Raw genomic sequence first — 13,505 nt, forward strand, 5'->3', positions numbered from 1 at the left:
CTATTATGTTTAGAAATGTGTTGAGAAAATCTTCTCTCTATTAAACAGAAATTGGGGGGAAAATAAACAGGGGGGCTAATAATTCAGGGGGGCTAATAATTCTGACTTCAACTGTATTCAGATTGCACTATTCAGCCTTTCTATATTACTAAACTCCAAAAAAGTTATGACCAGTCTTGATTTTTAAAGTTAGATGAGTACATTTAAAGACTAAGTCTAAGCAGATTATGCAACTGATCTTTGATTTGCGCCACTGTGAAGCCAACCGTGGCCAGGATTGTGTGCTATAAAAATGATGGTTACTTTTAGACACTTCAATCATTCATTCATATTCTTTTTTGGCTTAGTCCCTTTATTAATCAGGGGTCACCACAGCAGAATAAACTACCAACTTATCCAGCACGTGTTTAACGCAGCGGATGCCCTTTCAGCTGCAACCCATCACTGGAATACACCCATAAACTCCCATTCACACTCATACACTACGGACAATTTATCTTACCCAATTCCCCTATAGCGAATGTGTTTGGACTGTGGGGGAAACTGGAGCACCCGGAGGAAACCCGGTGAGAACACGGGGAGAACATGCAAACTCCACACAGAAATGCCAATGCAAATGTCAGTTGATTGTTAATAATTATGCATATTGTTATGATACGTGCAGATTATGATTACTGTAATACATTTAATATGTGATGTTGAGAATAATCAATAGCCAGTTTCATACACTCTTACACTTCCATTCAATAACTTGCATTAAACAAATATGTTAAAACTGTGTCTAGTTTGACCAATATATTGAGCCTTTCTATATTACTAGACTCTAAAAAAGTTATGACCAGTCTTGATTTTAAAGTTAGATGAGTACATTTAAAGACTAAGTCTAAGCAGATTATGCAACCCATCTTTTATTTGCGCCACTGTGAAGCAAACCTTGGCCAGGATTGTGTGCTATAAGAAACAAAAGCTACATTCAAAGTCACCAAAGTTTACTTTTACAGACACTTCCAGTATATATATATATATATATATATATATATATATATATATATATATATATATATATATATATATATATATATATATATATATATATATATATATATATATATATAAATTATTTGTGCACATTTGTGTTCTGTTGTAATCTTGAATCAACTTCCCATCCCCCTTATTAGAACATGGACAGGATCACTAACATGAGATCAACCAATAGCAAGCCACAATCACTCGAGTTCCATATATATTTGTTCTTGTTTACAAAAGCCACAAGAGAATAAAACAAATAAAAAGACTTTCTCTGGAGGACTTTCCCCGTCTTCCTCTAGAGTTGTTTATAAGCTCTTAACAGAGCTCCAGGTCAGCAGAGGTGTGTTGACACCTGTCCAGGTAGCAGGCGGATTCAAGATCAGCTCACAGCAAGAGTCCTATAAGCCCCGTAATCCCGCCAGCTTCAGCTTCATGCTATTGTTTATTTTTAACTGCAGCGTGCTTCAAACCAACAACCATTTTAAGTTCTGTTTACACCTGGTATTAAAATGGATGACAGTACAGGCGTAAACAGGGTCTAAAACGTGTCCACTTTGGAGCACTTCCAAATGTAGTCGAAAATGCATTTAATCAGATCTATTTGTTGCGTAAATATGGTCAAATGTATTCAAACTGAATGTTTCATGGGTTTGGAACATCACGAGGATGAGTAATTAATGACAGAATTTTCATTTTTGGGTGAACTAATCCTTTAATAACGACTAAAAAAGTATTCATTCCCAACTCACGCAAACATCTAATAGATAGAGTATCACGGTTTATACCAAAAGTCATTCATTAATTTATTGCTTTATACAGATGATTATAATTCTATCAGCAATGCAGTGAAGTCAAACACATCATTAAAGGGCTAGTTTGATGGTTTGACGGTGTCCACATTGGAGCACTTCCAATTGTAGTCGCAATTGCATTTAATCGGATTTATTTTGTAGCATATAGTCAAATGTATTCAAACAGCCACGAAACAGCACCGACTCACTAAACTTTCTTACATTTAATTTATTTAAATTTTTAATTTAAATTAGATAATATATTTTAATTTAAAATTCTAAATAAAATGTTATTAAAAAAGTGATTAAAGACATTATAAGTAAATGAAAATATGTCTTTTATTAGACTATTGCTACATTTTTCATAGTGAAATGTAAATAAAACTATAATTAAAGCTTTACAACATACCACAAGTCAAATAAGTTACACAAAGTGACGCTCTAGAGATGTTTAAAGTCCAGAATAGGTACCAAATACATTGTCAAAACATTCCATGTGTCTTCAGGGATTCGACTGTAATTATACGAAGCTCCAAGAACACTTTTGAGCACCAAAAAAGTCTAAAAATGACTTTGTTCATGTCAGTGAACAGAAAAGAACAGAAAAAAACTTTCTTTTCAGTGTCAGGACAAGGTGCACGTTTACTATGGACAGTACGATCTATTGACATTTGATTCAGCAAGTGTTATATACCGCATATAATAAACTTGCACACCGACCTGATGTGAAAGAAATAGGCAAAAGTCACAAAAGTGTTCTTGGAGTTTCATATGATTACAGCTGAATCACTGAAGTCAAATGTTTTTGGCTCTTTTCCGGACTTCAAACGTCCCTTGTTGTCTATGGAGGATGAGGGAGCTCTCCAGTTTCATTTAAAACATGGTCATTTGTGTTCTGAATAACAATATAAAACATATAAATATAAATATAACATATAAATGAACATCTCATTGGATTGAAACAACATAAGGGGAAGTGATTAATGACAGAATTTTCATTTTTGAGTAAACTAACCCTAAAAAATCTTCACTGCCACATGATCCTTCAGAAATAATTTTAACAATTGAAAGTATTTCCAATTTACCCTAACTTTTTGATGGCAGAGTATCATGGTTTCCACAAAAAGTCATTACTTAATTAATTTACTTTTCTATACAGATCATTACAATTCTATCAGCACTGCAGTGAAGCCAAACACATCATCAAAGGGTTAGTTTGACTGTGGTTTAGCTCATTTAAATGATGAGGAGTTTGGATCTTGGCTAACAACAGTTTCAAAGCAGCTTCTACAAACACCTTGTTTTTACGTAGAACAAAACAGACGCTTGCTTTAATACTTTCTGTTTCACTTAGGAGGATTAGATGATCATCTGAGTTGCTGTAATATGTCAATGGTGAAAAAAATGATTAAAATCCTACATTAAATATCTGTTAACAGTAAGTTTCATTAATATATAAGCTGTACAGCAGTTGGCTTTCCCAGAATTCCCTACATGACACCTGACTTCATAAGCTTTTTTATTGACATTACTTTGGGTCTTTTTATTTTCTCCTCATTGGTGATGTATTTTACTGTGATGTTTGTTGCGTTACCTTAATTTTATGTGTGTTACCATGATGGTGTTTAGTAGTTGTGTGAATTAGGGCTGCACAATTTAATGTCAGCATTGATATTGCAATGTGCACATCTGCAATAGTCACATCGCAAAGATATGCAATGCTGAGTCTGAATTATAGTTATATACCAGGAGAATTGTATTTAATCACTATATTTATGCAGAGTTTATGCAAAAAAATTCTTTTACTTTTTAATTTGTTTTGTTTCTAGTCCAAATATTTACATTTCAAAGCGAAAACAAGATTATTTTAATGCTGAAAACTAAACAATATGCTCTAAGAATTCTTAGATATTTGGACTAGAAACGAAACAAAACAACGCAAGAAAAGCATTTATTTGCATTGTGATACTGTTAGACTCCCCAGAAATCCATCAAGGTTTCTTTATAAACTAATGTTGAGAGGATCATGTGCTTATGACTGAACACAGCTCCGTATATTGCACCAATCAGATGGATACCGACACACTATAAATAACCAGAGTTTTCCACTCCAGTCATCTTCGTCTTGAAGAATCCCCCCTTCCACCCCTACTCCTCCCCTTCTCTGATAGGGCGGCACAGCGGCTCAGTGGTTAGCAATGTTGCCTTACAGCAAGAATGCTGCTGATTCGACCCCTCACCGGGCCAGTCTGCATTTCTGTAAGGAGTTTGCATGTTCTCCCCGTGTTCCAAAGACATCCAAAGACATACACCATAAGTAAATTGACCACTCTAAAATAGCATCTTATGAGAACTCTTAGCCAGATATATCTCAGCATTTTCACAAGCAGGGGAATTCTCGAGATCTACCAGAGCTCAAACTCTCCTCTTGCCCTTCAAAAGGGAAGGAGCCCCAGGCTCGAGGATATTCTGAGCTCAGGGCTCTCTCTCCCGGGACACCATGCCAAATACGCTTTGTTATCAATCATCAGCTAAGTGTGAACTCTTGAAATAGTGCTATTCAAACAATCTTGTGAAACTGTATTCACATCGGAATATTTATCACAGAAAAATAAAATATCACAATATCCAATTTTTCTAATATCATCCTAGTCCTAGTAGGAATGACAATGGGCGTCTTCTATAAATAATGTGTTTCTCTGCTTGTGGATAAGCTGCTTGATGAGCATTGGTTCATCATATGACTTCCTTATTGCCAAATGCTTATCCTCCTGGGGCTTGAGTGTCCACATATGTGGTCAGCACATTTTAGCTCTTAAGTGGCTTTTTAAAATACTTTAAATGTTTTATACTTTGTTACAGACATACAGTGTCATCCTGCAACTGTTTTGCAGCATATGAAATGTCCCAAACACTATTTTTAACTGTCCAAAATGGGGAAAAATGTTATTTTTACTCTCTGATAGTCAAAGCGAGTTCAAATAATTTTTTTCTATATTATATATGCATTAACAAAATTCAGGAAAAGGTGGGTTATGTAAATTCCACCACGAGTCCACATATATGGACATCATTTTTCTCTAAAAGTACATCATATCAAAAGATGATACTTAGATTTTACTCTAATTAGCTTCCAATAAGCCCAAATAGCAAAGAGAAATAAAAAATGCATGTAAAAAAACACCTTGGGCCTTAAAAGGTAATAGTTGTTTTTATTTTTAAAGGTACAATGTGCAGATGCTAGTACATGTCCTGCTTGTTCAAACCACTTAATTAGAATGAGCTGAATCAACACAATTCTTCAGTTTTTTCAGGGGGAACATATTTTTTCATGTTCAATTCACTTAAATTTGTAAAAACAATTAAGTTAACTTAATAAATTTCTGTTGTAATTGAGTGTAATCAAACATTTTTTACAACATACTTAAAAACACTAGTATATAATGCTATAAACTAATGAAATAGTAGTGTACAGTAAATTACTTCTGTAAAACTACAGTAAAAACTATCTTTTAAATGTATTTTTAACTGAAAACTTCAAACAACCACAGCTGCCAGTTTTACCAAAAACGTTACAGATTTTCTAATAGTATATTGGTGTTTTGTTCATAGAGTCCGAGCAGCACTGGAGGAGTGATGAACGGCTCTCCGCTTTACAGAGCTCATGCCCGGCTGACATCACCTGTGCTTCTGTCTCCACCATCACCCAAGACTAAAGCAGAGACTGAGCCTTTCAACCAACTCGACGACAAAACCAGCGTCACATCTGACACAGATTCATACACTAAACACAACGACGAAACCAGCATCATGTGTGAGACCGAGTCTTTCAGCAAACACAGCACTGAATCCAGCATCTCTCCTGAGTCTGAGCCCGAACCCTTCACCAAACCCACTGAAGAAACTAGGGTTATACATGAGCCCGAACCCTTCACCAAACCCACTGAAGAAACTAGGGTTATACATGAGCCTGAGCCCTTCACCAAACCCACCGAAGACACTAGGGTTATACATGAGCCTGAGCCCTTCACCAAACCCACCGAAGACACTAGGGTTATACAAGAGCCTAAGCCCTTCACCAAACCCACCGAAGACACTAGGGTTATACAAGAGCCTAAGCCCTTCACCAAACCCACCGAAGACACTAGGGTTATACAAGAGCCTAAGCCCTTCACCAAACTCAGAGAAGAAACCAGGGTCAAACAAGAGATTGAGCCCTCCATCAAACTCAGGGAAGAAGCTAGGATTAAACATGAGATTGAGCCCTTCACCAAACTTAGAGATGAAATTAGGGTTATACAAGAGCCCGAGCCCTTCACCAAACCCACCAAAGACACTAGGGTTATACATGAGCCTGAGCCCTTCACCAAACCCACCGAAGACACTAGGGTTATACAAGAGCCTGAGCCTTTCACCAAACTCAGAGAAGAAACTAGGGTTATACGTGAACCCAAGGCCTTCACCAAACTCAACATTGAAAGCAGCGATACCAAACAGAAGGCTGAAAGCGTCCGTGAGCTCAGCACTGACCTCAGCAGATCACAGACCAGCGCACAGGTACATCACACACATCTGTGAAGTGTTCATGTGTGTTTGTTTTTGCGTTGTACGGAGTAAATGTCCCCACAAGTACACCAATACCAGTATATTATGACATTGTAGGGACATTTTTTGGGTCCTCATAAGGTAAACAGCTCATAAATCACGCAGAATGGAGTATTTTGAATTGTAAAAATGCAGATTGTTTCTTGTGAGGGTTTGGGTTTAGGACTAGGGGGATAGAATATACAGGCTTTACAGTACTGACCTTATTGTTGACATATGAGCGGGTGCTGGCAATGGAATCTTTTTGGCTTGAGACTTCAGGTCTCATTCCCTTACATTGATATTTAGACGTCAAAACACGCTTGTTATGATGCAAACTGATATTTTCTAATTGTATTATTCTACTTTTTCTGTAGAGTCATGAACACACTTGTTCGTAGAGCAAGTAGGTCGACCGTTTATTATTCCTAGTCATTTCTCCCATGAGTAACTGAATCGGAAGTTCTAAACCAAATGAGCACACTTCCGCATCGCAGACTGAGGTCAGTAAAAATCATTAGGTCTATGGGGAGTCCCTGTAAAGATAGCTGTTCAAGTGTGTGTGTGTAAGCATCAGTGTTGTTATTAAGGGGTTACTATAGTATTATGAAACTGATGGATCAATTTTCTTTAAGCAAGTCTTTTTCAATGCACGCAGTCAAAGTCGCTTTAAGGCAAGTCATTTCTTTCTTTTATTATAACTTTTTAACAGTACAAAAAAATACATGCCAGGGGGTAAGCATAAATCAAATACAAATACACAAAATGTACATATGTAATAATCAAATAAATACATTGTAGAGTTGACAAAGTTTTAAAGTGCGTTGGGCTTTCTTATTTAGAGAGTCTCTGATACTACTAATCTATTAGCATAATTCAGTCATCAAGACTTTAAAATTCGGTTTCTTATTGGTACATTTACATTTATGAATGTAATTTTTTTTTAGCAAAATAATTAAACTTAAATAAAAACTATTTTCCTCTTGATTAGGGTACATAGTAAAGCCCAAACGTACATTTTCCCACAATAATGACAGAGGTTTAGAACACTGTAAACTGTTATTAATACATTTTTGCACCTCACTCCATAAGTTGACTGAGTATGCACAATGCCAAAATAAGTGTAAAGCAGCCTCCTCATATTCATTACAAAAAATACACTTAACATCAATCCCACTTTTACATTTTTGTAAATAATGTTTTACTGGATAAAATCTGTGGAGAAGTTTTAGGATATTTCTTTCATTTGATTTCTAACATGATATTTCTGTGGAAACAGCCACACTTTTTTCCAGCAAATCAGTTGATCCTTTAATTAAGACATCCAAAAAGATTGAATATAAGGTACTGTAATGATCTCTCTATGGAAAAGGGTACGGATCGCCTTATTATTACTCTTGGTATATATAGTAAAACAGGTTTTGCCAGCCTGATCTCACAAGAAAACGTAAGTATTTTACGTTTTGTCAGTTTAGTGGCTAATTCGTATGAGTTCAGTCGTACGAAATTGTACGATTTTAAAAAGGAGGCGTGGCACCTAACCCCACCCCTAAGCCCAACCGTCATTGGCGGATGAGCAAATCGTACTAAATTGTACGAATTAGATGGTACGAATTCGTACGAATTAGCCACTAAATCAAAAAGTTACGAATTGCCGTGAGATTGTGTTGGTTTTGCCAACATATGATTTAGTAATATCAAAAGGCGATGCATCAGAAGCATGGTCTTGATTAAAACCACTAAATAACATATGGACCCCTGAAGGAATTGAACTAATAACAGTTGAAAACTCTTGTTGGGTAATTGAGATTTCGTAATAAAAGAGGAATTTGTTGTAGAAAAGAGTAAAGAGTATACCTTCTTTATTATATAACTGACTCACTAGATTAATTTTGTTTTCAAACCAATTATTTAAAAAAGAGAGATTTGCACTTGTATAAAATGTGTCTATTAATCCAGATAGGCAAGTCATTTCACTCGGCGGGCATCTTTGAAACACCTCTCGGGCAGTATGCTTGAGCATTCTGTCTGAATGGGGAAACATCAAACTCTCCAAAACTGTTTACCAAGCTTACGATCACATTACATATTAGTAATCACTAATAAACATAGAAACAGCCGGCTCATAAGTTTAGTTTCTAAACGTTCGAATCAAACAAAATCAGCATGTTTTCAGGTTGCCCGAGCTAATGCGGATGCACACTCGAAAGTAACGAGATCACGACACCAACCACATTTATGGGCGTTCTACACATTATCTTCCTCTGGATAGTGATCATCAGATAGCGCTGTTCTTCTGAAGTAATCCACAACTTGGTCTTGATGGAGAATCTCCTCCAGGAATGACAGCGACTCTGTTTACAAGTTTGTAGGCGTTTGAGTAGTTGCTGTCATGTGACGTGTACAAAACCAGAAAGCTTTTGTTTTCAAGTGTAGTTGGTTCATTTAAAAGTAGAGATTTCAGGCTTTATGTGGATATATTTCTCGTGTCTGTGAAGCAAGTATTCACTGAGATTCAAGTGTGTTTGTTGATCACCAAACTGGCGGAATAGCACACGTCTGGTCTGACCTTCTCCCCCAGAGAAATGTCAGTCTATAGTGATCAATGATTGGCTCCTGTACTAGTAGGTGGGGCTTCATTCGCCATATTGACCGTTACACTTTTCCCCATTCGAAACTATACGAGTGACAGGTCTTGTGTATGTTCGTTGAGTCTCTTGTGTATTCTATAGTCTCCGGTTTCACTCAGTATTAGTGTTGGTTCATGACTCGTTCCAGAATTGTGGGTACATTTCTAGAATTTTCCACTCATTTCCCTTAAAGTGTAATGATATATTACAAATGTATAATTTACAGTAAAATGAATCCATTTTAGTATGGATATAAGTGCTTAAATCTGTTGGGGAACATCTGATTCTGCTACTAATTGTTGTTTAACTTATTGTTCAACTAATTAAACCACTAACAGAGTTGACATTTTACACCAGATTGTGCTATCAAACATTTATTAGAAACTGAAGCGGCACAGTGACTCAGTGGTTAACACTGTAACCTCACAACAAGAAGATCGTTGGTTTGAGTCCTGGCTGGACCAGTTGGCGTTTCTGTGTGGAGTTTGCACGTTCTCCCCCTTTTGGCGTAGGTTTCCTCCGGTTTCCCCCACAATCCAAGGACATGCACTACAGGTGAATTAAATAAACTAAGTGAAGTTTAATTTTAAACTAATTTCGAGAGGAGCATGTGCTCATGATTGACCCAGCTGGTCCACATTAGCTAATCATGATCCTCCAATCAAAGGATCCCAAGTCACTGTATATATCCTCATTTCCTCTCTACAACTATCTTCGTCTGGAAGAAACCCTCCTCCTCCCCTTCCACCTTTATCCAGAATGGGCGGCAAGGTGGCCCAGTGACTAGCACTGTTGCCTCACAGCAAGAATACCAATGGCGTTGGGTCTTCACTAGGCCATCTGGTATTTCTGTGCGGAGTTTGCATGTTCTCCCCGTGTCCGCGTGGGTTTCCCCCGAGTTCCCGGGTTTCCTCCCACCATCCAAATGTGCTCTATATTATAGATTAAATAAGCCTAAATCTTTTTTCTAATGTCTTACTCTCAGGAAGTTCACCTTGGCCTCAGCAGCGGGGGAGTTTCAGATCGACCTGAGCTCAATCTCTCCTTGCCCTGTGAAAGGAGGGAGCCCTGGGCTCGAGGATCCCTTGAGCTCAGGGCTCTCTCCCGGGACAGCACGCCAAACAAGCTATGTATAAATTGTGAACTAAGTGTGAACTCTTGAAATTGTCCATAGTGTATGAGAGTGTGTGTGAATGAGTGTGTATGGATGTTTCCCAGTACTGGGTTGCAGCTAGAAGGGCATTCGCTGCATAAAATGTATGCCGGAATAGTTGGTGGTTCATTCTACTGTGGCGACCCCTGATATATATGGGACTAAGCCAAAGGAAATGAATACTGTCACTATTGATCAGCCCAGTCAAAGACTAGAATACACAAGACGTGTCACTCGTATACTTTTGAATGGGGAGAAGTGTAACTGTCAATATGGCCAAAGAGCATAGAATCAACAAGAGGCGACACTCTAGTGCGATTTGGGAAACAGCCACTAGATGCCGCCGCGGCCATTTTGGATTGAAAATTCCAACAGAACAACAGCATATTATAAGTCTGTATAATAAGCTATTAAAAGTGCTGATGATTGTGATAGTAGGTGTTGTATTGTCGTATTTCAGGTTGTATCTCAGCTTTAATGCGCTTTTTAAATAAATAAATAAAAAACAAAGCAGCTGCTTGACATCGAGACAGCAACAAGATCCAATGGATGGCCGATCGCTTTCACTCCTAAATGGCGGAATCACTGGGCTGTTGCTGGGCACTACTGTTGCAATGGAACGTTCTATTGAGTGTCACCTCTTGATCATTCTAAGCTCTTTGATATGGCGATTAAAGCCCCGCCTTCTAGTACAGGAGCCAATCAGTGATCCCTATATGTTGATTAAAGCCCGCCTTCTAATACAGAGCCAATCAGCGATGGCTATAGAATGACACTTCTCCGGGGGAGGGGCTCAGATCAGACGCAAGTTTCTGCAGATTTTGTGTGATGCGAACATTTAGAAATGATACGAATTAGATGTTGTTTAACTTTATTGAATATTCGTAATATGAAATGTAATCGTAAGCTTGGCAAGTAGTTTTGGAGAATTTGTTGTTTCCCCATTCAAACAGAATGCCCGAGCATACTGCCCGAGAGGCGTTTCAAAAATGGCCACCGAGTGAAATGACTTGCCTTAAAGGGACTTTGGCTCAGTGCATCCTTTTATAGTCTTACTAATCCCAAAGTGTGCACCACATATAGAAGCCTTAAAGGTACAGTAGCTAAATCCACCTGCCTATCAAGCTTATGTTGCATGCAGGAAGCCTTGACTTACATTGTAAACAATATGTGCCTTTATAACATGAAGTTATGGTAGAGAACACACACTGTCATGTTTTTGCAGTGCGTGTGAACCTGCAGACATGCCATAAAAGCAGACGTGACCCCTTTAAACGAAGCTACAATTCCATCTGTGTGTGTGTATGTGTTTCCTCATTCATTTGCAGTCCTCTTTCTCTCTCTCTCTCTCTCTCTCTCTCTGACCTTAATTCTCATTTACCTGCTTTCTGTTCACACTCTAGTCCAAGGTGTCGGATTTCTGGGTATTTTCCCAGAATTCAGTGAGAGTGTTGTTTTGTGTGTGTGTGTGGGGGGGGGGGGGGGAGATTAAATTAAGCATCGTCTCAGCCTCAGGAGGTGGAGTGTGTGAGTGCGTGAGAGAGAGTGTGAATGTGTGTGTGTGTGTGAGAAAAAGAGTGAGTTTATGGGTGTGCTGTGTGTGTGTTTTTACGTGCGTTTGTGTATGTAATTTGTGTGTGGTTGTGTGCATCTGTGAATGTGTGTGAGTGCTTGCGTGTGTATGTGTGTACATGTGCATCATGAGAATGTTTGAGTGGGTGAGTGAGAGAGTGACTGTGTGCATGTGTTTGTGTAGTGTGTGTGTGTGTGTGTGTGTGTGTGAGAGAGAGAGAGAGAGAAAGTGACTGTTTTTATGTGTGTGTTATTTGTGTGTGTGTGTGTGTGTATGTGTGTAATTTGTATGTTTGTGTATGTGTGTTATTCGTGTGTGAGTGTTTGTGTGTGTATGTGTGCATCATGTGTGTAAGTGTATATGTGTTTGTGTGGGTGTGTAAGTGAGAGTAACTGTGTGTGCTTGTGTTTGTGTAATTTGTGTGAGTGTGTGAGAGAAAGTGACTGTTTTGTGGGTGTGTGTGTGTAATTTGTATGTTTGTGTATGTGTGTTATTTGTGTGTGTGTGTTTGTGTGTGTATGTGTGCATCATGTGTGTGAGTGTATGTGTGTTGTGTGGGTGAGAGAGTGACTGTGTGTGCTTGTGTGAATGTGTTTGTGTAATTGTCTAATATGCATGAGTGCGTTTGTGAAATCTGCATGAGTGTGTGTGTTTGTGTAACCTGCATGTGTGTGTATGTTTGTGTAATCTACATGAATGTCCGTATGTGTGTGTATGTGTGTAATCTGCATGCATGCATGTGTGTGCGTGTGTGTGTTTGTGTAATCTGCATGCGTGTGTGTATGTGTGTGTGTGTGTGTGTGTGTGTGTGTGTGTGTGTGTCTGTTTGTCTAATATGCATGATTGTGTTTGTGTAATCTGCGTGTGTGTGTGTGTGTTTGTGTAATCTGCATGCGTGTGTGAATGTGTGTGTGTGTCTGTGTGTGTGTTTGTCTAATATGCATGAGTGTGTTTATGTAATCTGCGCGTGTGTGTGTGTGTATGTGTTTGTGTGTGAAAATGAGTAAGTGTGTGTCTGTGTGTGTGTTTGTCTAATATACATGAGTGTGTTTGTGTAATATGCATGCGTGTGTGTGTGTGTGCGCGTGTGTGTGTGTGTGCGTGTGTGTGTGTGTGTGTGTGTGTGTGTGTGTGTGTGTGTTTGTCTAATATACATGAGTGTGTTTGTGTAATATGCATGCGTGTGTGTGTGTGTGTGTTTGTGTAATCTGCATGAATGTACGTGTGTGTGTGTGTGTTAGGCGAGGTTCTTCAGTCACTCAATCCCATGGGAAACAAACAGACACCACCCTTGCATTGTCTTGGAACAGGAAGTGACATGGTGTCTCACAGAATGTCCCTGATTCCTGCTGGGCGTGTTTTGGCTTCTTGAAGTAAATGAGCCAATGGTCACGAACACTCGCTCGCTCGCACGTCCTCGTGTTCGGCCTCGGGTCAGCCATTAATCACATCATACAGCATATCATATCAGACCTGTGCTTTCTGCTGGCCTTCACCTCACTGTGCTCTTGTAGTGTGTGTGCTCTTGTAGTGTGTGTGTTCTAGTAGTGTTTGTGTTCTTGTAGTGTGTGTGTTCTAGTAGTGTTTGTGTTCTTGTAGTGTGTGTGTTCTTGTAGTGTGTGTGCTCTTGTAGTGTGTGTGCTCTTGTAGTAAGTGTGCTCTTGTTGGCAGAACGATATTAACAATAACAATATAACAATATTGACTACAAATAGGGATTTCTTTTGCTGTGATAATGATTGTGG

At 38.5% G+C, this 13,505-nt stretch overlaps 1 protein-coding gene across 1 annotated transcript in view; it reads left to right on the plus strand.

The window, feature by feature from the left end:
- Positions 1–13,505, plus strand: part of LOC130223824 (uncharacterized) — a 40,631-nt gene that overhangs the window by 6,852 nt on the left and 20,274 nt on the right. Inside the window, exon 3 of the mRNA XM_056456426.1 lies at positions 5,433–6,377. Coding sequence (XP_056312401.1) covers positions 5,433–6,377 — 945 coding nt within the window. The remainder of the gene's footprint in view (positions 1–5,432; positions 6,378–13,505) is intronic.

This window comes from Danio aesculapii, chromosome 1 (genome assembly GCF_903798145.1).
Source record: "Danio aesculapii chromosome 1, fDanAes4.1, whole genome shotgun sequence".
NCBI classification, from domain to species: domain Eukaryota; kingdom Metazoa; phylum Chordata; class Actinopteri; order Cypriniformes; family Danionidae; genus Danio; species Danio aesculapii.